The 24,856-nt window shown below is 39.1% G+C and overlaps 1 protein-coding gene across 1 annotated transcript in view; it reads right to left on the bottom strand.

Annotated features, from left to right (window-relative positions):
• The window catches only part of LOC139725879 (protein unc-45 homolog B-like), a 46,787-nt gene that overhangs the window by 8,450 nt on the left and 13,481 nt on the right, over window positions 1-24,856 (bottom strand). Inside the window, exons 13-14 of the mRNA XM_071636956.1 lie at window positions 20,157-20,272; window positions 18,345-18,462 (exon numbers count right to left, since the gene is read on the bottom strand). Coding sequence (XP_071493057.1) covers window positions 18,345-18,462; window positions 20,157-20,272 — 234 coding nt within the window. The remainder of the gene's footprint in view (window positions 1-18,344; window positions 18,463-20,156; window positions 20,273-24,856) is intronic.

Consider the following 24,856-nt stretch of genomic DNA (forward strand, 5'->3'; position numbering starts at 1 on the left):
AAACCAAAACTATACAATCCCTTTAATATAGTGGCCATTTCTGGTGTGATAATAAAAACCAAAAAGTTTACATGTGTACCTTTAAGAGGCCAGCATATACCAAGATCAAATCAAACAAGGAAAAGTAGAAATTACGCGGTGCATAATACATGTCCCCGCCGGAAGTAGCATTTTGTAGCAAAATGTACAATATAGGTCAAAAATCAAGGTCAAAGGTCAAAGAAGTCAAAGGTCAAAATTCTGTGTTGAAGTTTTGAAGCACTCACCTAGTGCCATCACATAAAGCAAACGGAATCAAAATCGGGTAAGAAATGGCGAAGGAGTAGCATTTTGTAGCAAAATGTACAAAAAATGTAGGTCAAAAATTAAGGTCAAAGGTCAAAGAAGTCAAAGGTCAAAATTCTGTGCAGAAGTTTTGAAGCCCTCACCTAGTGCCATCACATAAAGCAAACAGAATCGAAATCGGGTAAGAAATGGCGAAGGAGTAGCATTTTGTAGCAAAATGTACAATACAGGTCAAAAATCAAGGTCAAAGGTCAAAGAAGTCAAAGGTCAAAATTCTGTGTAGAAGTTTTGAAGCCCTCACCTAGTGCCATCACATAAAGCAAACGGAATCGAAATCGGGTAAGAAATGGCGAAGGAGTAGCATTTTGTAGCAAAATGTACAATACAGGTCAAAAATCAAGGTCAAAGGTCAAAGAAGTCAAAGGTCAAAATTCTGTGTACAAGTTTTGAAGCCCTCACCTAGTGCCATCACATAAAGCAAACGGAATCGAAATCGGGTTAGAAATGGCGAAGGAGTAGCATTTTGTAGCAAAATGTACAATATAGGTCAAAGGTCAAGGTCAAAGGTCACGACTGAAATTCTGTGAAGAAGTTTCAAAGCTCCCATGTAGTGCTATCATATAAAGCAAACAGAATTAAAATTGGCTCATAAATGACAGAGAAGTAGCAATTTGAAGATTTTGATCACACACGGACGCACACACGGATGGACACACGGACACACGGATACACGGACGGACGGACACACGGACACACACACGTACTGAGCCCGTTTCATAGTCCCCTGCTCGAACTCGTTCGGCGGGGACAAACAACACTCATCATCACAAAAACTCGGCCTCTCCCATTTGTTTTGCTGGCTAGAGCAGCGCTAATTGCCCAGCACAGTGCAAGTCAGCGCCAACACCTACCCGGCACTCGAGTCGCGGCTTGTAATTCGCCAAATGCGACTAAATAGTCCTTCATTAGCACTTAGCCTCAGCCCTGATAGAATCTGTGAGTAGGCTTTCGGAGGAGGGAGATGGGTCAGCGGAGGAGAAGCGTCTCCGGGCTTAATGGCCTTTGAAGTGGATCATTGGGACTCAATTGGTGGTTAGATGGATGCATCTTGATGAAGAGGCGTGGGGAGGGGGGAGTAGGGGGATGCTAACCAGGTTGAAGGTCAGAGGCAGGAGGGGTAGCGGACATGAAAGGGGGGAATAAAGGAAATTTAGAGAAACAAAAAAAAAAGAATTTCATTTATTTCACAATGGTGAAATCCATAAACTAGATTGATGTTAAGAGCTGTGCCAGTGAGAGCATTAGATCAATAAAGACAGTTCTTCTTGGAGATACCATCAGCAAAAAAAAAAAAAAAAAAAAATTCAAGAAGTAAGCTAAGTCCCAAGGATTTTAATCTCGAGTAGTGTTGTGGGATTTTCTCTCCATTAATAAATCTGTCTAGTTTCCAGTGATATTAGATCAAAAGATGTACTTGTGTTTCTCACTTAAATGAAATCTTTTGGGGATACCTTTAATACACAGGTTGCACCATGGCAAGGAAGCAAAAGTTGTGTTTGTTGTCCTTTTTTTTAAATAATGGACTCTCATGGACTTGACAAGCAATTCATGCCATAACTCATAAAATCGTAGTTCAAACAAGTCCAAACTTTTCAACAAAGTAGTATTCTTTTTTACTGTCTGTCTATCTTACTTTTCTCATTATCATCACCTCTTTTCTTCTTTCACTCCTATCTTTGGGTCCTACCTCGCTTTATATCTATCTATCCACCTATTTAATTTATTCATCCATTTATCTGTTTTTTCTGCCATCTAATTTTTTCAATGGTAAAAATTTTAAAAAAATGTCCGGGAGACCCAAAGAAAACTACTGTCAGGGTTAAACCAATCAGCGATAAAGATTTTTGTTAATACATCAAATGAGAAAATCCTCCCATATTCATTCTTTCGCGAGAGTATGTGGGCTGGTACTTCAAAGATCCTTTGGGTTTTTTTTCTGTTAATATCAAAGTTAAGAATCCTCATGTACTCGTACTTTCAGGAGAGTAGGTGGGCTGGTACTTCACAGATCTTTTTTTGATCTGGGCACTTGAATTTTCGTATCAACTGCATGGTCAGGAACATCAGATTTATCTGCCTCCATCTCTGCAGACCCACACACGTATGTAGTAGAAGGACTATCGCAAACTGATCAGATACTACTTTCAACATTTGTACGTGAGCAAAAGTCATTGAACAGGCTTTAAAGTGAGTGAGGTAAAACTCTTAAGATACATACATGGATGATACCATACAAAGAAATAAAAAGAAATATGAACACACAGCTCTCCTTCAAACCAATTTTGTTGTTTTGCTTATTGTGATCTATTATTGTGACTTCGTCAATTTCCAAGACTATTCTACATCAATGCTTCAAAAACTCCATGACTTTGACAGACAAAGAGACAGACAGACACACAGACACACAGACAGACAAATACAAACACACACACACACACACACACATACACACAGATGCCTTTGTTTGTTTGTTCATTGTTTGGGAGAGTTCAATTATAATTGAATGATACACCTAGGATGTGAATTCCCAAGAAGGCCAGAAGTGAGAATTTAGCTGGAAAAGGCTAAAATAAGAACCAAAGGATTGAATTCCATCAAATAATCACTTCATCCATGTATCCATGTATAACAATAGCTGCAAGTGAGGAGGGAGGGGGGGGGGGCATGAGAGAGTATATATCATAGCACCATGCCACTGCCAAATCAAAGTGACTTTGTTAGATGAGAGAGTGGAGTCAAATAAACAACAACAGAAGGTTCATGAAAATCAAATCCAAAATAAGCAACATACAGAATTTCTAAGTTTAACTTTAACCTGCTTTCAAGACACAGTGATAGTGGTCAATATTTCAGTAACTATTGTACAATCCCCCATGCCTGTCTGGTCATCACATTTTGTTATATATTTTATGCATTTTTTATTGAGAAATATGAACATGAATTGAACATGAAATTGAAACTGAATTATTGTGAGATATTGCCATACTACAGTGATTTCATGTCAATGAAAGAAACTTAGTGAGGATTTCAATTTCAATTTCAATTTATTCATGTATTTCTCCTATCATGGCATTTGTGTAACAAAATAGAATGATACATGATATCCAGCTTGGATGTACGATGAAATTTTATTAACATTCAGCATAGTAGTCAATATATCAGCATTTAAATTCAAGTAAAAAATTTCTTGAGAAATATGATGGTACCTACTTAAAAGCAGGGTTAATGAGCATTGGTCCCAATAGAAATCTAGTGTGAAGAACCAATAAGGAGTGCATATTCATATTTCATATAAAAGAGGTTTCTCATTATCTCACCAAAAAAAAAAAAAAAAAAAAAAGTTTTGGAAACTTGACGCCCCATCTCAACTAGAACTATACCATCCCTTTAAAGAAGATGCAAATGTGAAAAAGTTTACACATGATAGAGGACAGATGATTTAAGTAGCTGTGCAACACCCAGTGCAAATGGACACCTGACGGTGAGTGACCACAAAAGCTCACTTGAGCCCATCAGCTCAGGTGAGCTAAAAAACCTACTCCACCACCCTAACGCTTTCTTTGTAAGGCCACCTGCAGACGAGGGCTGATAAGAGAACTCACGATCATTACCCCAGGGTTATTCATTGATACTTACATCACACACCCACACACATACACCTACACGTACACATGAAGACCAATCAAGCAACTCAATTTCTGTGTAGCTACTATACAGACGACACAATTTCATAATGCTGTGATGTTTATTATCACAGCAAAGGCATCCTTTATCAGAATCATGTCGTGGCCAATATCATTTACATTTTTTTCTGTGTCCCTTTCTTTGTATTTTTTTTAAATATTAGATCAAACTCTGATTCCATAGATATACCTCATAAAGATAGACTCTACCTGATATTGGCTGAAAACACTGCCATTGTTTGAAATTAATCTACAGCACAAGGATGCCAACCCTGTATAAGCAGCACTGTGCTATTCTTTGGGTAGTCCGGTCCCTGGACTGTTTTCTAAATGATTCGTGTTATGTTACGGATATATCATATTGCTGGCGGTGAGGGCGTAAGCTACACCATCAAGATTGCTAGGCAGATGGGCGGACAGATCAGTGGGAATATCGCGGTCTATGGGGCTGGCGCAATTTGTGTGGGTAAGGGCATGCCGTGCGTGGTGGGGATGTATACAACAACAAAAATTGGCCAGAATCTGGACTATTCTGTTGGCTGAAAAGGAATACTTTGTAGGGAAAACAGTAATTTTGCCTTACCTGCACGATAAACATACATATACGATGTGCAGTAATACAGTTTGGAAAAAAAACAGTAATTTCCAAAAAAACTGCAATACTTTTGGCAAAAAAACAAGGCAATCGCCAAATTGTGTCTCGCCCATTCGCGTACAAGGAATTAATATTCTTTATAACTCCCAGAAGTTAATTGACCTGCTTATGACCTTTGACCTTGTGGTGACCTTCAACACCCTAAGGGACATTTACCATCCAAGTTTGGTCACAAACGGACAAAGGGATCAAAAGTAATGAGCCATAATCGAAACGCGCCATAAAAACTTAACATTGGGCCCTAAAAATTTGTTGACCCCTTTCTGTGACCTTTGACCTTTTGATGACCTTTAACTCCCCAAGGGACATCTACCGTCCAAGTTTGGTCACAAACGGACATAGGGATCAAAAGTTATGAGCCATAAACGAAATGCGCCCTAAAAACTTAACATTGGGCCCTAAAAGTTCGTTGACCCCTGTCTGTAACTTTGACTTGGTGGTTACCTTCAACTTCCCAAGAGACATCTACCATCACCCAAGTTTGATTACCATTGTAGCAACATGTGCTGAGTTACGTGTGATAAGAGAGTCTTGCAGGTAAACTTTAACGTATGATGACCTCAAATGACCTTTGACCTTATCCTGTGACCTCCAACGGCACCATAACATGAAGGTACCCCCAGTGCATCTATGACCCAAGTTAGGTTGTAATCAAAGCAACTTATGTGAAGTTATTTGTCAAAAGAGAGTCTTGCAGGTAAACTTTAACATAGAAAAGAGAGTCTTGCACATACTCTTTAATATATGACCTCAAATGACCTTTGACATCATCACATGACCTCCAACAACACCATAACATGAAGATACCCCTAGTGCTTCTATCACCCAAGTGTGGCTGCCATTGCTGTAACAGTTGCCAAGTTATGCATCATAAGAGAGTCTTGCAGGTAAACTTTAACATTTGTGACGGACGACGGACGGACGACGGACGGACACCATTTGGATCCCTTAGTCTCGCCTTCACCTCCGGTGGGCGAGACAAAAAGTACAAAATACTTCAAAATATGTAGAAGTTTGCATTTCTGCCAACACAATGATGTATCTTCAGACTCATGTGCCTTAATTTTAAATCAGTATCAATGACTCAAAGTATGTTTACTGAAAAGAAACTCTGACGTACTGAGAGAGGAAATACCGCAAAAGCAGGAGGGATTTTTCATGTGATTCTCTCAAGCGCGCATTTAAACTTCAGAGGTGTTAGGCATGTGTCAACAGTTTGAAGTTAGGCCTGTTTTCATCAGACAAAAGTTTCAAAATAGCAAAATTAGTCTAATGTCTAATTAACCTGCTATTTGTGCAAAGAAGACACAAATAGTGTGCTATTTGATCAGGAAAATATCCCCTTAAAATCTCGGTCTAGTTCGTGAAATGGCGTGCTATTTGGGTCACGTCTTCATCAGCCCCAAAATTTTCTTGATCCCATAATGCTGGGGGAAACCATTTTCAAACCTCGCACTGAGCTGAGCCGAGTAATGATGCAAAATATGCATGCATCAACTTTGGACTAATTATCCAAGTGGGCTGTTTTCGAGCTAATGACAATGCCCATTCATAATACTAGTTTTGGGCTATTTTCCCAAACCCCAAAATAGCCCGATAGTTTGAACTTGGGTCTGATGAAGACACGGCTCGTGAAAGGTTGTCATTCTTTGTGACCTTCATAAGGTCATCTTAATGGTCTTAAGGATACAGGCCAGGGCTACCAACATTCACCCATCAAAAACAGGGATTTTCGAAAGAGCAATCGGAGAATATATACTTGCCATTTTAAAATCATCTTATTGGGGCAGAAGTATGATTTCTGAATCAGGGAAATTGTCATATTCTTTTATAAATCTAGATAATGGAGAGACATTGAAGTTTTCAGGAAGCCTAATGCAGAATCAGTGAGACTTGGCAACTCTGCGTATCAGCATAGTCACTTGCATTGAAATGCCAATTGGATATATAGATGAGCAAAATTCTCATTTCTCTTATATATTTATGCAATGGATCAAATAACTTAGTCCATGTGTGGGATGGTTATAATACAACCTCTTTGGCATTTCTTACGTTCAGTCAGAAAAATCACGAGATTAAGTCGAAAAGCCATCATTAAGTTGGGAAAATCCTTTCTGTAAAACATCGCCGGCTAAATCACTGGGATGACTGAGTGTGCTTTTTCACAATACAGGTTGACTGCCTCATAGTCAACTCATGAAGTCAGAAAAACATTTCCTACATTACTATCAAATTTCTTCACCTTTCTGCGGTGTGTATTCAGTTAAAACCAAATGCATCCTGAAAAGCAAAAACATCCACCTTGAAAGCATCCGCAAACAACTCCTCCTCTCTGCCGCATTGAAAAAAAAAAGGGATAAAAAAACGGAAGAGAGATAGCATGTCCGCAGGATTCCATTAATATTGACTTTGGAGAATCTCAAAACTTGGCTTTTCTCTATATTTTCTCTCACCGAGAGAGAAGGAAGCCTGGCATTGATCTCCCTCCGGGCTGATATCAACCGTCTTGGGAAATTTTCGCCCGCAAGCCCCCCGAGAAAAAGTTTAATGGCGGTCCAAAAGCAATTAGTTTCCTGCACTCCTCTGTGATCGAGGTTAAGTGAAATGCCTGTGAGAACCAACAGAACACTCCTTTACTCCACGTGCACGGCAGTGGGGAACTCCAAATCTGTGATCACAATACAAGCGCCGGTACAGGTCAATAGCTTGATGCTGACCGAATCTCCCACACCACTTTAATACAGCATTGCTCAAACACCCATATGTTTTTAGTAACTACAAACAATGACAGGAGTTAATATTTGAGGACAGACACAAACATAAATGTCAAGCGCAAAATGAAAGTGTGCGAAAGCGGTGACTAAATCTATAGATCTGATGATACCTTGATTGTTTTAACATGGATGGAGAAGGACAGCTCTATACATGTACAAGGAAAATCTAGGACTCTACTCTCAACTGCTCTACACTATTCTGTAACACCTAATATTCCATAGAGGTAAAGATCTCAACAGAATCAAGATACAGTAAACACAGAAATTTCCGCTGAACATTAGTTTTCGCGTACCGGTATGATATCACACTTCTTCTGGTCAGTGCGAATTCTAAAACCCGCAAAAATATCTTCATAATTTTCTCTGAGCATTTTGAATGGGTTGACAATTGTGTAGTCCGAATTCAAGCACCTGCAAATTTTGAGGCACTTACGCGAAAAATTAACCCCACAAAAATGTCACCACGTACAGTACAGGACATGACTAGATAACCGGGTAGTACAATTGTAAAGTTTCACAGCAATTTTCCCTTAAATTCCTCAAATTTCTTTCACGATTTCTAAGAATTCTTTAGCTTCGTACATAATTCATTGCAACTCCCTCTGGCTAGCACACAGATCAGAAATTCAAATCCTGCGTTGCAAAGTTCTTGAATCTGTCTTCAATTCAGATTTCCATGCCGCAATCGCTTTCTATTCCTCCATTGCAGCAGCTCTGGAATTCTTCATCAGTGCTTCAAGCACAATCACCATTGCTATGGGGAATCTCTTAACACTTAAATGCAGCTCGCACAATTTCACAGTCAACATGCATTCATCATGATCCAAATACCTACCCAGTGCAGTTTTTGTTTTGTTTCTATCTTCGGTCATCATCCTACACAGTCCCACATACCCACAAGTGTGTTAGCTGGATGCTGCATTATGCATTTAGAATGCTATTTGCATTATTACGAATGCAAAGAAAAAAAAGAGAAGACAATAAAACACTTTGGCAATCCCAGATGAGCAATGACCAGTTGAGTTACGACTTGCACCCCGGCACGAATCCTTCACCCATAATGCATCACTGCAAATTATGGCATAGAGGGAAGACAATCTTCCCACACAATTCCCAATACAGCCACTCAGATTAATGCGAGAATTACTGGGCTCGTATTGTACATTTAATACTGGCACAAAGTTCACACGAAATAATGCCCAGTTTGCCAGAATCTTCTTCAAGCTACATTCATAGGGGTGGGGTGGGGAAAGGACAAGTAGGGTATGTAAAGTGGGTGCAGAGAAGGAGGGGGTTGATTTCAGACAAAGTCTTTCCAATACACACTGTAGGCTAAGAAATAGGGGAAGGGGAGTAGAAACTGGGGGCGGGGAACTCAAAGCATCTGAGACACAGGGCAGGTCAATTTGTTTCTCTGCTCATTTTCTTAATTTCAATGCTGTGTTGCTACATAGAACTGTAGAAAAAAAATAGAAAAAAAGCTCAATAACTAACTGAATGACATATCATCATATGATGAATAAGTCAATGGTTTCATAACAGTCATTAGTCAAACTTGAGTAAGGTAACCATGACTCATTAATTTGTTCACCATGATTTCTGCACATTCCACTCATCCACAAACCCTGCTCATAATTCAGGAACTAAGCAATTCACTGATTTAATCTCTCTGCATGCTGTTTTGCTCACCTAATGACATGAACCTTGATCACAACAAAACCTCATGATGTGCATTGATAAAGTATGACAGGTAATCTATCAACCAAATGACCAATCACATGACCAATCAATGAATCAATCAATGATTCAAATACTAAAAGAACATTTATCATGGACATATACAGTATTTCCGGAAGTACTTAGCAACATAACATCACTGGTTCCATGACATTTGCTCCTACAGCAATTGGTCTCATGAAATATCTGCACACCATTAAAAGCCAAACATACACAATTCTATACCCACAAACATGACCCTTACCCTAATCCTAATCCCCACCTCAAACTTAAAGGAGAAGTCTGGACGATTTTGAAAAAAATTAACCAAAATCTACATAAATAAAGGACCATAATGACTAAGTTTCATTGAAAAAGACCCTCCCAACTCGCCACAATCGATTTTTTAGCATCACTAATTTTGAATCGTAACCGTTCGATTTCTGTACGCCGGCGAGAAAGATCACGTGACAGCGTGACGTTTCATCCTCACATTGCTTTTCGCTTGGAGCGTCAGCTGGCTCGGGGGAGCCCTGCTTGAGCAACGGTGATACGGGCCAAGCAAGCGGTAGTAGCGTACCGCTCAACAGTCTCTGACCACACAGCGGATGCACGCGGCATGATCTATTGCTTCATTAAAAAAATACCGATGCGTCAAGTGTTAGGGTGTTGTCAATACTTTTTGAAGAATTTGAAGAAATATTTCGATTTTAAATTGATATCTATCCACGATACTACCTTTACATGATCCTGAATGCTACAACACGCAGCCCGATTACGCTGTGTGTATTGGGCTGCTGGTCGTAGTTACCGGCGCGGCGCGGCGGCGGTACCAAGCTGGCGCTGGCGTTTCTTCCTCGGTTCAAGTTACATGTATACTGTCGTATTTTATCACCGTCAGACACACTTTTCAACAGTCTTGGACAACAAAAGAGGCAATAATTCTGACATTGACAGACTGATTTCAGATTGTTCACACTCAGAAGTCGAAAAAACGATCGCGGATTGTGATAGCACTTGGCAGCAGCAGACGTAAATGTATGCCTGCACAGCCCGACAACAGCTAATGCATTGTAAGTGATGGGGTGGACACTAATAAGTATGGCAGTATTATAATACATACATATTTCAATTTAAACGAAAATGTTATAGCATTGCAACTATTTTACATTAATCTTTGAAGATTTTATATAGATATATAACGAAGATTATTTGAATAAAGGAATACAGCGTTTGGCAACAGCACTCCTAAATCGGTGTACGGTCTCCTGCAGTAGCGCCGACAAGGCACACCTATGCAGGCATGCAGATACCGCCCGCAGTCAGCAGTGCAATGGGAGATCGATGCGTAGCTGGGCTTCGCTCGCGGTGCTCTCAGCTGAGGAAACTGCGCCCGATACGTCACGCGCAATGCATCCTGGGACAGATAGTACGAAGGGCAGCTCGCGACGGATTCGAACATGAAGAATTACCTTATTTTAAAAAAAAAATCATAGTAAATGTATCTGATGGTCTTTTCTCGTCGGGAAAAGGGTAATAGGCTCATGAAATATTGTTCTTTACACACGAAACGGCTGATAATCGTCCGGACTTCCCCTTTAACCTAAAAAACTCTAGATATTACAACCCTAACCCTGTTGCCTAAGTTCTTGGAGAAAATAAGACAGAAGCATTAATGCATGGACATCTCTAGATGCTTATACTAAAACATCGCTTTCCACATTGAACATTCAACACTTCGGTTTCAGTTTACTTAACTTCCCGGACACCCATCTCACATTCTCGGATATCTACAAAGATTGTCTGATAATTCATTAAATTCTAATTAACACCAAGAAAAACCCTATCCCTCACCCCCCCCCCCCCCAAAAAAAAGAAAAGAAAACAACAACAGGAAGAGAACGGGGAAGAACTCGAGAAATTAACATCATTACCAGGAATAGAATCTGGATTTGAATTATAGTCTTAAGTCACAAGTTTTGCTTTGAGCACCAAATCACTTGCCACTAGAATGTAAAGTGTACTATGGGCTGGAAGTTTTCCAGGAAATCATAATCCCAGTCTAAGAGTTAAACAAAGAATGACAAAATAATAGTTTACAGTCATAAAATATTAACTTCTAAAATAGCCGTACCGGTACCTAAAACAGTGTTTGAGCTTGGGGGCAATATTATTTGATTCTTGTAGCATCTATTTCTAGGAGTTTGAGGTAGCTGAGGTGAAGACTCTGTCTTCTTCTTCTTCTTTCTTTCTTTTTTTTTTGTCTTCCATACATGCAAAGACTGAACAAGGAAGGAAGAAACTTTTGATACCTGAAGTAGTGTTCAAAATGTCATCCACTAGTGCTGCCATATCTGACAACCACACAGGTTGCTAGTGGCAAGAACAGAGTTATAAATAGCTGCGGACACACTGGCAAAAGATTGAGAAGTTCAAGATCCAACATTTAGCCTGTGTGGCCGCAAGCTCCTTGAAACTTCTCAGGGAAACTTCCCGCAATATTTCCTATACAAACTGTGTGGGGATATTTTCTCCACCCCCACCAAACTTCTTGATCATTTGCCATTTTGAATACTAGAAACTAAAACTTCGCAAAGTTTGTCGCGTGATGAGTCCGCCATCTAGTTGTTTGCTGGCTGTGTTGCCGAAGCTCGCAGCCATTGTGATGTACGTGTTCACTGTTACGTTACAATTACCAACCATCAGATTGTGTACTCTTTCTTCTTCCTCTCACATGTGCCCTAATGACCCAAACTTCTCGATCAAAAGTTTGACTGCCAGAATGAACATATGCTTTGCCATCTTAACCTTCGCAATCTCTTGCCAGTCTGACTGCAGCAATAGACATATCTTTGTCAATTCTATTTTAGTAAAAAAAAAATAAAAATTATTTGTCTCCTCTATATGATAGAATGTTTTTCTTGTTTTTGTTTAAAATGATACGGATGGGATGCCTACCATGCTAATTTTGTGCAATGAAATATGAACTGTACAATTAACTGGTAGTTCAAACACATTCTATCACTTATCAACTGAAATGGGGGAAAGGCACTGCCAATCCTAAGATATTCAATCATCAACAAGCCTGGAAGAAAATACTTTTTTTCCCTCGTTCTTTCAATCTCATCTCTCTACAATCTTCCTCTCTCTCTATCTCTTCTTCTTTCTAAACTCCTCTCCTGCCCCCCTCCTTCCCCCAATGTATCTTATCTATATGAGAGAATGGCTCAATTTCCAATCTGAAGCTCCTAGATTAACACGAGAACAAAATGGGTACCCTGAAGCTAGCCCCAGTGACACACGCTACATCCGTTACCCCTCCCCCTCTCTCTTCGCAACAGATAAGCTTTGATCTGCCAACCTAGCTTTGCAACTTAAAAAGATTCCCTAGGAAATTGCAGACTTTCCGAAGCAGGCTGATCGCATTACATACCCAAGGTCCTACTGGTAACACGGTAGAAGCAATCACAACAATTCATCAAGCACGCAAGCTTACCTAGCAGTGGCCAACGATTCATCTTTGAGCGCAGTGTACATGTTGGTGTAGTCTCCATTCCAGATATATGCACTTTTAATAGTGGACATAAGCTACATATATTTGACGAATAGACAGTCAAATGGAATGCCTCTGCCACTTTTCATGCAATTTCTTCAGTTGCAATTATGGTCTTTCATTAAAATTTTGAAGAAGTGCAATGATCTTGACCACTGACCAAGGATTGACTTCTAGCCTTCGCTGCACATGAAGGAAATATTTTCCAATTTATGTACTGTATTCCCATCAAATCAAATAACCTTCTTCTTAGACCAAGTTAGCAGAATTAACGGACAGAAAGTGTATTTTTACAAATTTTGGTGGCCTTTGATTTTTTATGATCTTTATTTCCTGCAATTTCAGGCAACTTATGTTGTATCAATTTCTAATCTTCTTTAATATCAGATACTATTACCAATGGACAACCCCAGCTGAAGTTATAACATGACAAAGACATCATGAAACCAGACAATATTGGCTTATGATCTTTATAACCTTCCATCTCAGCCATTTTGGGTAAAAGACATCAAGCAATTCAGTTCTACCTGCCCTTCAAAATCATACTGCCAAAGGACTTTACTAGGCAAAATAACAACTCAAAATTGCGATTCATCTATATTTTTCTTTTCTTTTTGTTTTTGCCAAAGTTTAGTGACCACTTGTGCCCCAAATCAAATCAGGTTTTATCTTCATCCTCTGTGCATTTGCAGCAAACCTGGGCCAGGTGCATTCACATGATAATATATTTCTTGAAGGGATGGTATAGTTCTGCCTGAGATGTGGATTCTGGTTTTAACTTTTTGCAAGATAGTCCTACTAGTAATTAGAAACCATCTAAAATGAAATTTAGAAAAAGCGATTATTTGATCAGATTTGGTTTTGAAATGGCTGAGATATCCAAAACTAAAGATGTCCTAATGAAAAATTGGTCCCACTTTTTATCAGAACCACTTTGTGTTACTATGGTTGGTCAATGACATTTCAGAAATTAGAATTCACAAGTCTTGATGCAAGACTACGAGAAGCCTAATCCTTCATTGTAACAGCTGTGAATCTGAATTGCCCAACATCTGCTATACATGATCCATCATATAATTGCCATTGCTCAGTACTGTTCAATACAGAGCTTCCTTCAGATTCCCTGGGGAATTACCGGAGATATTGTCAGAAATCTCATCAATAATGTCGGGGAAAAAACAAATTCCCATTTGTTTCCATTTTGATGTGCTTGTGGCTGTAAATACATTTATTTCATATGCGCGTCAGTGTGGGTGATCGTAAGTGCTATGTTTTGTTCCTGAGATGGATATCACATTTGGAGGCAAAGTGGATTGTGAGCAAAAATGTGTTATTCAAAGCATTTTTCCCATTTCGATTATACATGTAATGTAATAGTATCATCTCATATAATTTGATTTCCAGTCAAAAGGAGTCACTCGATAAATCTCCATAAATGCCGGTCAGCCACCCTTCTTTTCACACCATACCTTCTGCCCGCCGCCGAGAGCAGGTGGGTACTGCTTCACAGAGTCTAAAGGGATTTCGGAATCTTGTCAAATAGAGAGCAGTGAAGCGCCCTCTGTTGTTTCCCATACAAAACTCCTGTAGGTGCCATGGAACAATCAATTCTAAAAGGGACACATTTCAATTATATTCTCCTCTCCAGGTATGCCATTTATAAGCTTTAGAGAAATGTAAGGCAAAACTCCCACGACTCCCCTTCACCTTCAAAGCACAGCCCACGAGGCAGGGCCAAAAAACTTGTCCCACGTGTTTAAAGGCCTGAAAAAAAGACCTACAAGAAGGACTTAAAAGCTTTATGTCCGTAGGGAGCTGGCATGAATCATGGACTCAAACTTCTCAAATCTCAATCTAAGTACTTAAGATTTCAAGATAGCTCATGCCTTTTGCATAGCTGTCCTTCTGCATTTCATGTTCTCCTACTCAGGAGTATATCCCACAAGTCTTTTTGTTCCAAATCATGATCATCTTTGTCCATCAAGTGCATTTCAAAACTTGGAACTATTAGAATACAGTTAGTTTTTTTTTTTTCTATACAGGCCAGACTCTTGCAAACTTTCTAGTTTAACAACAAAAGGAACTTTTGCTGGTACGGCACGCATATAATCTTGGATCTCATGAAGAAACTAGAAATGTCGCTATGGCGACTGGTATGCCTCCGCCATAATGCACGATTCTCCTAATAGGTCTGTAGTACATGTGGACAATGTGTGATTACATTTTCACAAAATTGGCAAAATATTAAAATGATATGTTTGTCACAAATGTATCGAATGTTCACCTTCCTTGACCTATGTTTAATTGGATGAATAAGAGAGCATGTATTTGGGGATTTAACCCGTTGAGGACGGTTTGATTTTGCTACAACACGCATTTCCCATAGACACCTGCCCGAGTATACTCGGGACTAGTCCTCAACGGGTAAAGAACTTTAACTTCGACTTTGACCCTTTCACAAGTTTACGCACTTGAGTAATTTTCAAGGTATGGAGAAAAAGTGCAATTTCTGTATTGAACAGTAAATTGTTATCATTTTCATCTAACCTTTGATTCATAAGAGAATCACTGTCAGGCAGAACATACATAAATATGTACTAAGTTTAAAAATAACTTGAGCCACTTCCGAGATATGGAGAAAGAAGTAAGTTCAGCACTTTCACTTGATCTTTGACCTTTTACCTTTTTGGCTAAAAAAAAAAAAAAATCCCAGAGAATCTCTAGTGGGTTATACATGCATACATCAAGTTAAAAAAATAATAATCCTGCTGCATTGCATAAATATAAGGAAAATAGTAACATTTTGAAGTATTGCCCTTGACCTTTGACCCCTGACCTTTGACCCCATGAACCCCAAATTCCCTAGATAACCCTGCCAGTCATTACATGCAAATATACTTTGTTCCATAAAGACACCTTGAGCAATTTCCAAGATACAGAGAAAAAAGTGAAATTTTAACATTTTACTTGACCTTTTGACCTTTGACCTTTTGACCTCATGACCCCAAACTTTCACCACAGAATCTTAATTGGCTAATACATGTATACACTAAGTTTCAAGAAAATATCTTCAGGCATTGCATAGATATGGGGGAGATAGTGACATTTTAAGCATTTGACCTTGACCTTTTGACCTTTGACCTTGAGCATGTGCACCCAAAAGTTGATAGGCACAACTTCACCCCCTAATACACATACATGCCAAGTTTCATTAGGATACCTCAAAAGGTTTTGATAGTTACCCTGTCCACAAAATTCATTACGGACGGACGGAAGGACGGACGGACGGAAGGACGGACGGACGGAAGGACGGACGGACGGAAGGACGGACGGACGGACGGACAGACAGAAGGACGGACGGACGGACAACCCGAAAACATAATGCCTCCGGCACCACTTCGTGGCGGAGGCATAAAAACGATCTGCACTGCAACAGCAACGGGAAATACTGTATATGGCGAATAATTCTCGAGATCTTTACATGCATCTTTGCGAATTTTGCCAGTCGGGTGATATTCACAAATTTAAAAACATGCCAAAATGTTACCTCTTATCTCGACATTAATGTCATATACACAAACAAATTTCTCCATTCAGTACTGTACTCCACAATCGCGAAGTGAACTACTAGCGAAATTGTCAGGAAGTCCCGATTCCCCCAAAATTAGACTCACTAAATATAATTGGGGAAAATATACAATATTGCTTGTCATCCTGGTTTCTCCTCTCTGTCTCCTTGAAACATGTTTTGGTCTGAACTATAACTCAAGAGAAAAAAAAATGAATGCTTAATCTTACTGGCACATCTTCTCAAACAAAGTATCTACATGGAAATGCTCTTGTCTGTTTTTAAATGTTCTCTGTAATGCAAGTGCTAGTAGCCACGGGGATTGGATCCATGAATGCTACTATTTTTTTTTCTTCTTTTTTTGAACGGAGAATGAAGAATCAAGAAATAATACAGATATATAAACAGGAGGAGCACCTTGAGAGTGCAGACCTCAGCCAAGCAAGCAGCTCATTTCCACCACTGATCTTGTTCTTCCACAGAGATAGGTGATTTCCACCCATACACATGCACGCTGAAAGTCGCCCCAATTTCCCAATATTGAAGCCTTTGATATGTCACAAACCCTCAGCTGCGTGGCACGCCTCGCCCTAGCAGGAACTAGAGCATGCACTTTAGTGCGTGTTTAAAAACCTCAAATATGCACACCCTATTGTAACGCAGTAATATTACATGTATTGATATTTGATTGATTAATATTTGACAGTTTGTGTGTGATACGGTATGTATTTTGTGTTGCGGTGATGTAAACTTCAATAGTTTTTTGTACCCCATGTACGTGTCTTAACCTGCCATTCATTTTGAATGAAACAGTGAACCTGGTTTTCTTGTATGTGTACATGTCCTTCCAACACTGCCTATGAACTTGAATAAAGACATGATTAAACAATTTACACCTCATTTTCTTTGCAGAGGTGGGACTCAGATGCAAGAGAAAGTTGTAACTTTTGCCTTATGACTGGAATTTATCCTGAACCGAATGCAACTTTCAGATAAATGACTGAGACAGAATACTGTAAAGCAAGAACTTTTCGTGGCATGAAATTTTTCACAAATTGAAGCTGGCGACTTTATCGTGGCATTAAATTTGGCGAATTGCCACTCACATTCAGTGCATTTAGTGTAGACAAGGACTTTCATGTGTATTTTAATTCTGTGAATCTTGGCTTTGCAAAATTCATGAAATTAAAATGCATGAGAAAAATTCCAGTTTTACAGTAAAAGAGCTTGCACATGAGACACAAAAATGTGCACTGCAGAGAACCTAAAAAAAAACCCTCCAAAAAAGCCTATTGTTACTTTAAAGGGACAGTACAGTACTGGCTGAGGTCAGGATTCAGCTTGCAACATGTAACGAGATATTTAGAAACCACTCAATGAAATGTTAGAAAGAGCAAACGGTTCTAAGGGAAATCAAAACTTTATTTGATAAAAATCAGTTTTAAAAAAACTGAGATATCTAAACAAGGAAAAACAAGGAGATTGTGATAAAAGCCATGGCCTGTAAATCTTATTAGGAACATTTCTTTTTTTGGATATCTTAGCCATTTCGTGGCCAATTTTCATCAAATAAATAATGAAATCTTCTTGAAATTACATGCTCTTTCATATTTCATAAAAGATTTTTCATTATCTCACAAAGTTATAAACCTGAATCCTCACCTCAACCAGTACTGTATAGTCCCTTACAGTCCCTTATAATGGCAACGGGCATTTTTCACTGCTGTTTGACCACACCATCACTCACAGGATTACAGTATCAATGATAGATTCATAGATATTGACCATCCCAATTAGGACTAGATTGAACTATAGTCACTGAAATTTTAAGATTCATAAATGGCTCACTATCTCATTTAGCTCTAGATGGCACACACACTCAGTGCTACATATCAGTTCACAAACTGCACTCCAGTACGTGAAGATTCATAGAGAATTGCTTCATCATTTGTGACTCGACTGCACTTCCATTCATGTTTCACGCACTCTATGTATCATCATCTGTGCAAACACTGTCACTCCAATATTATGATGGTTCATAGAGACTCACCCTCTCATTTAAGACTAGATTGCACATGCACTCGGTAGCAGCTCTCTTGATCATGTCGTGGTCCTCAAACATGTAGTTCTCTATTTGGGAAAAGCCTTCCTCTTTTATGATCCTATTCCTGTAGTGTCAATGAGAACAATAACATGTTTCTGTTAAGAAATGAAGAAATCCTGAATAATGTTTTCAATAACAACATATGAAGCGTTTGAATGCAAAAATGGGTAATTGCCATTTTCATATATTTCCAAGTAAAGTCATAATCAAATGGAGAAAAATTTAATCTTTTCGAAGAAACTGCACTCACTACATGACAAGAAATACTTTTGAAGTGATGTAAAGATTACCAAATGAGTCTCAATCATTTTATTTGTTTTTCAGCAGATCAAATCTCAAACACCTCAAATTTTAAAAAATGGATATAGTAGTTCTTGTATCCAAACTCTTCATATCTTTTAAGAAACACTTCTCTGGTCTCTATTCCAGACCTCTCTGCCATTCTGATTGTAAAATATGGAGTTAGCTCAACATTTACAAAAAAAAAAGAAAAAAGAACAGCAGTCCCCACAGGACTGTGTAGTAAAATTATCAAGAAAAATAGGGAAACTTTTACTGAAACAAGAGCTGGGAATGGTTAAATTCAGAATCTGTTCTCCAAACTCACAATGGTTGGGAGGTCTGCTATTCCCAATTTATCCAATCCATGAGAGAAGAGGATATAGGAAGTTGGACATAAGACAGAAAGTTGAAAAAAGGAATGAAAAATGAGAAGAAAAAAAATATAGAAGAAAGTGAAGTGGAAGACAGCAGAAAGGGAAGTACATGCAAAAACAAAAATATAAATAAACAAGAACACTGTGAATGAAGCTAAAGGAGATACATGAGAAAAAGCAGGAAAATAAAGACAAAATAATAACAAGCAAAATAACAAAAAAATGATGAGGAAATACTAAGGAAGAATTTGAAGAAGACAAGGAAGAGAAAAAAGAAGAGACTGAGAAGAACAAGTTAGAAGCAAAGACGCTTAACTAATAAGACACGAAAGTGCACGCTAATCCTGTACAAAACAAATGGACAGCGCGCGGTCCTCATGCGTATTACACACGTCACCTGAGACGCGCTGTCTTGACACTTGATAAACAACAGCAGCGGCTTCAGGGACAGCGCGTCTCAGGTGATGGGCGTCTTTGCCTGAGACGCGCTGTCTTTGAAGATGTTGTTGTTTATCAAGCGTCTTTGATTGTGAGATCATGTTGTTGCCAAATTTTTACCTCCACGAAATAATCCTTATTACTTTAAAATCCCGTTCTTCAAAATAATACCCTTAATCGAAAAAAAGCTACGACTATAATTTTTAAATCTTTTTAAGATAATAAAAATACCACTGTCTTTGGAAATGAATGATGTTTCTAGGTGTACTGAGTTTGTACTTAGGTCTCTTTTGTATCGTCATGTAGGGTAGCCATTTTGTGTCCATTGTTATCGCGCGCCTTCGTATCTTGTTATCTCTACTATCTTTGGTTAGAAGGTAAAGAAAGAAAACTAGGATGCCTAAAGGGGAAAAAAAGAATGATGAAGGTCAGAATTATAACAATGATTGCATTTGAGATAGCTATTAATAGAGAAGTGCAAATCTCTGTAAAGAGCATAAAATCACCACATTTAAAAAAAAAAAAGTGACCTTCCGACAAGTGTCTATGTGTGATTTAATTACCAACTATTCAATTTCTCAAATCCCTGATAAAATCTAACCTTACTGACAATAATCATCATGAACTCTTGGCACACCAAGCGTGGGAGAAATCAGCCACGTACCTGACAGTATCGTTCATGGCGGCGAGGTTCGTCAGAGCCATGAGGGCCTCAAAGTTCTGGAGGCCCGTCCTCTCGATGTGAAGGAGACCAATCAGAGGTCGGACCACCTCCAAATGCTGTGTGGGAGGGGGGAATAGACATGAACATGACATGAGGGGAGAAAAGGGGAAATAAATGTTAGGGACAGCACACAGCTGACTCATGCTTAACAAATCTGAAGGTGCCCTTTACCTCTTTATGTGCCATGTTCGCACGCCCGACGCAATCGACTGCGTGCAAACTTCGCATACTCTGCTAAAAAGTACCAAGCCACACAAACCGATGGATAAATCACCAAATGCCACAGTATAATGAAAGTGTTTCTCGCCATTCCTTTCCTCTCATATCAAGCTAGTATTTAATGTGGTGATTTACTATCAATCGGCGTTCCCTACTGGATTTGTGTGTAAAATCAAAGTTTCTGCCACTGTTTTGTGTGCAAAAGTCATGCTTTACAGTAATGTAGCTACAGGTCATTTGAAAGAAAAGCAATCATAGATTGACATAAAATAGCATCAAAGCAAAGGTTGTTATTTTCTCTAAAACTTTGTTCACTACATGTCCAGCTCAACAGAAAGCTATAAAAGTTACATAGATTAAAAAAAAAGAAAAAAAAAAAATGTTTTCTCAACGACTACATTGGCATCTCAGAATAATGTGGCACACAGGAGGTTTCCACCATGGCACACAAAGACTTAAGTCCCATCCATAAGAGATGCTGTATACACCAGACATTCTGTGAGCATATTTTGCGAATCTGGACTAGCGAGATAAGTTTATAACTAGTTGAAATTACTATTTAGAAGCTCAATGAGGGTATTAGGAATTAGAAACAGAAGTGTTATTATTTCTCAAAAAAAAAAGTTTGCCAATTCTCACCTTCGAAATGAGGTACACTATATTCTGTAACTGGAGGCAATATTTTTGTGTATTTTTCATTTTGTTGATATCAGCTGACATGCAAAATAATTATAAAATATATGCCATTTACAGTAATATCTTGACTGCTGAACTAATGAGTCACTGTGATACTACCAGCAACATATCGTCTGTTGAGAATGAGAAGGGCTTTAAGTTGTTTCGAACACTATGGGTTTTGTGGTCACTTAACGCCCTTATCATTCTCAACCGACGATATGATCCCACATATAGGCCTACAGTTGTAGGTACTAGAGTGCGTACTCTCAATACGCCCTGTACAATTGCCCTGTGAGTGTACAGAGTGAGGCGCTCATGTAGGCTTGCCCCTCATGGCGGACAGCACTCCTTGCTCGCCTACTATTGGCCAAGGAGCAGCCAAATCAAGGAGTGCGGATTCACAAAAACGTTAAAAAGTTTATGTAATCAATGTACAATTGTTCGGTAAGTGCACGGAGCACCCGCAGTCTGCTGTTACAAAATAGGGCTCTTCTATATATACATCTCTTTATGATCACCGAAATTTTATATCGCATGTCCAACTAGAAATGTCGCTATGGCGACTGATGCCTCCGCCATAATGCATGATTCTCCCAATAGGTGTATAGTACAATGTCTTCACAAGGTGTGATGACAGTTTCACATAACTGGCAAACTATTGAAATGACAGGTTTGTCAGAAATATCTTGAATGTTCACTTTCCTTGAACTGGGTTTGCTGTAATTGTCTAAGAGTGCAGGCACACATATTTGGGGAATTGACAATTTCTACGTGACTTCTGACCAACCCTTTTGTAAGTTTATGCATTGAGTAATTTTCAAGGTATGAAGAAAGAGTGTAATTACAGTACAAAATAGTTTTCTTTTTGCATTTAAACCTGGCCTTTGACCCTTAACCTTTGACCTTTGACCTTCTGGCTGGAAATTTCCCAGAGAATCTCCATTAGGTAATACATGTGTCAAAATGAATCTGACATTGGTGATAGAGTATAGTTTGTTTTGGTGTCAATAGAGGGAGCTGGTGATCTGGAGACAAATATTTTGGAATAATAATTTAAATACGATTTGAATAGTATGTGACAGGAATGTATGGTTAGGGTGTGAGTGTGAAGTGAGTGAGCAGTGAGAGTGAACAGTTGCATTTGAGGCTTGCTGGCGAGAAGGTGCGCAGACGGGTTGACAAGCCAAGAACAGGGCCTGAGCATCATTGCATTTAATTCGGCTGCGTCGCTTGGTGCATTCCCCGTAGACACCGCTGGCCGTCACTCAAAAAGGAAAAGGAACCGAGAAGCTGTAAGTTTGCAGAATTTGGTATTATTACTCAATTTAGCACCCGGTAGGAAAGAAATCCTTTTTTTTTTTTAATCGATTAGAATAGTAATAAAGAAATGTTAATGTTAAAGAGTATAAAGCAAATACACCACGTGAGGTTTTTGAAATATAGCTTGAAATGATGTTTGTTTTTGTGTACGTAATGAGCCAAAATATTTAAGCCAGAAGGAGGACTGGTTCGGTAGCGAGAGGGTTAGGTTATTTGTATTACGTCAAAAATGAGATCGTTTGAGTGAAAGAAATGGCAATTAGATTTTAATCCTGAACGATGAGTTTTGTTGCTGGTGTAATTGCTACGACATTTTTTCTGATAATTGTCATAATCATGATATTAGTAATATTATCAATTTGTGTTGATACACATATCTACGCCAAGGACGATATGTATGAGGATCGATAAAGCGTAGCTGTGAATCGATTCAGACACAGAAATTAATGGTAAGCGAAAGTCTGGTTTCTCTGAAATTCGGATATGAATGTTAAATCGACGAGAGATACAGTGTAAAGAGCATAATTATATGCAAGATTAGTAAAAGCAGCTAGAAAAGAGTGAGCTTTTACGGGAGAGATTTGTATTGTTTGGTAGATTAATTCTATCGCTGGGTGGTGATAACTGTCCCATTAATGGTGTGAATTTGTAATTACTCGCAGAGGTTCATTCAATTGAGTATAGCTTTGCTTATGCATTTCAATGTGTGGCAATTTATTGCAACAGAACCGAAATGTGTCATAAACTTTCATATTTTTTTGTAAGAAAGGTCAAAATGAACAGGAAAGAAGAAAGTTAATGTGATAATAAGCTGAGGATGTTCGGATACATTTGTACCTTAACACAGTCCTGCAATGGTGAGCACAAATGTTGTATTATAGGAGTTGAGGATTAATAGTCGGGTAGAAATGTATTTTGACAAGGGATTGTTGTTATATTCATAGCCGTCCGTATCCAGGCACTGAGTATCCGGACTTGTCCGAGGACGTATCCGGAGTCGGATACCGCCCAGTCTTTGAGTCTTCGAGTAATCCCACGCCCCGCTGTGGACAGAACCAGGCAGACACACGCGAACCGGACAATACCCACGCCAATCGACCGTGTGTATCCGGCCACGCCGTGCTGCCACACCCGTATACGCTTCACGCCGCGACGGACTGCAGGAACAGGCGTCAGCCACCTCGCGTGAACCGCGTATCCGACGCCAGGATCCGGCTTCGCATGAGCAACCCTGTACAGGCATCGCGCGGTTATCGACAACGGGAAAGTGCCATGGATAATGTAGGGACTTTATTCATAGGGGGGTTTTCATACGTAGAAATGCATGCGCTTATATAGGGACTTAGCAGAAAGGAGGATAATATAACAATTTGTTTATATACAAAAAAAATTTGTTTTGTATTTTTCTTCCTTTTTCTTCCTTTTCGTACTTTGGTTGAATAAAAGAGTCGGATGACCCACTTGAGTTGAAACGATAATTCACTGTATTCGGTTTATAATTGTGGTCGTCTTCTGAGACCCTTTGACAACATGTATATATTAAGTTTTAAAACTAATAATGCAAGCATTGCATATATACTAGTATATGGAAGGTAATAGCAAAATTTTGAGGAGTTGACCTTGACCTTTGACCTCTGACTATTGACCCATGACCCCTAAATTCCCTAGATAATCCCTGCCAGTCAGTACATGCGTATGTACCAAGTTCCATGAAGATACACTGAACCATTCGCGAGAAAAGTGATATTGCAAAATTTTCACCTAACCTTTGACCTTTTGACCTTTGACCTTATGACGTGAAACTCTCTCTGGAGAATCTTTACGCAGTAGTACATGTCTACACTAAGTTTCAAGAAAATACCTTTGGGCATTGCATAGATATGGGGGAAATAGCAACATTTTTTGCATTTGACCTTGACCTTTTGACCTTTGGCCTCTTGCCAATGTCACTAAAATCTACTCAACTAATTGCCCCATCATACAACATCCTTGGACCAAGTTTGGCGAAAGCTGCTTCATCCAGTTTTGAGTTATCACGTAAACAGATAAATTTAAGGATTTGACCTTGATCTTTGACCTTTGACCTCTGTCCGATTTCACTACAAAACTAATCAAGTAATTGTCCCATCATACATCATCCTCAGATACAGTTTGGTGAAATTTGCTTGATCCAGTCTTGAGTTATCGCGTAAACGAATACAATTTCATGATTTGACCTTGACCTTTGACCTTTAGCCGATTTCACCCAAAATCTAATCAAGTAATCGCCCCATCATACTTTATACTTGGAACAAGTTTGGTAAAATTCCAGCCAATATTACTCAAGTTATCGCGTAAACAAATGCGGACGGACCTACGTACGGACGTACGGACGGATGGACGGACAACCCGAAAACATAATGCCTCCGGCACCACTTCGTGGC

This window comes from Diadema antillarum, unplaced genomic scaffold (genome assembly GCF_040938485.1).
Source record: "Diadema antillarum isolate AM-2024a unplaced genomic scaffold, OU_Dant_1.0 seq00000063_RagTag, whole genome shotgun sequence".
Lineage (NCBI taxonomy): Eukaryota > Metazoa > Echinodermata > Echinoidea > Diadematoida > Diadematidae > Diadema > Diadema antillarum.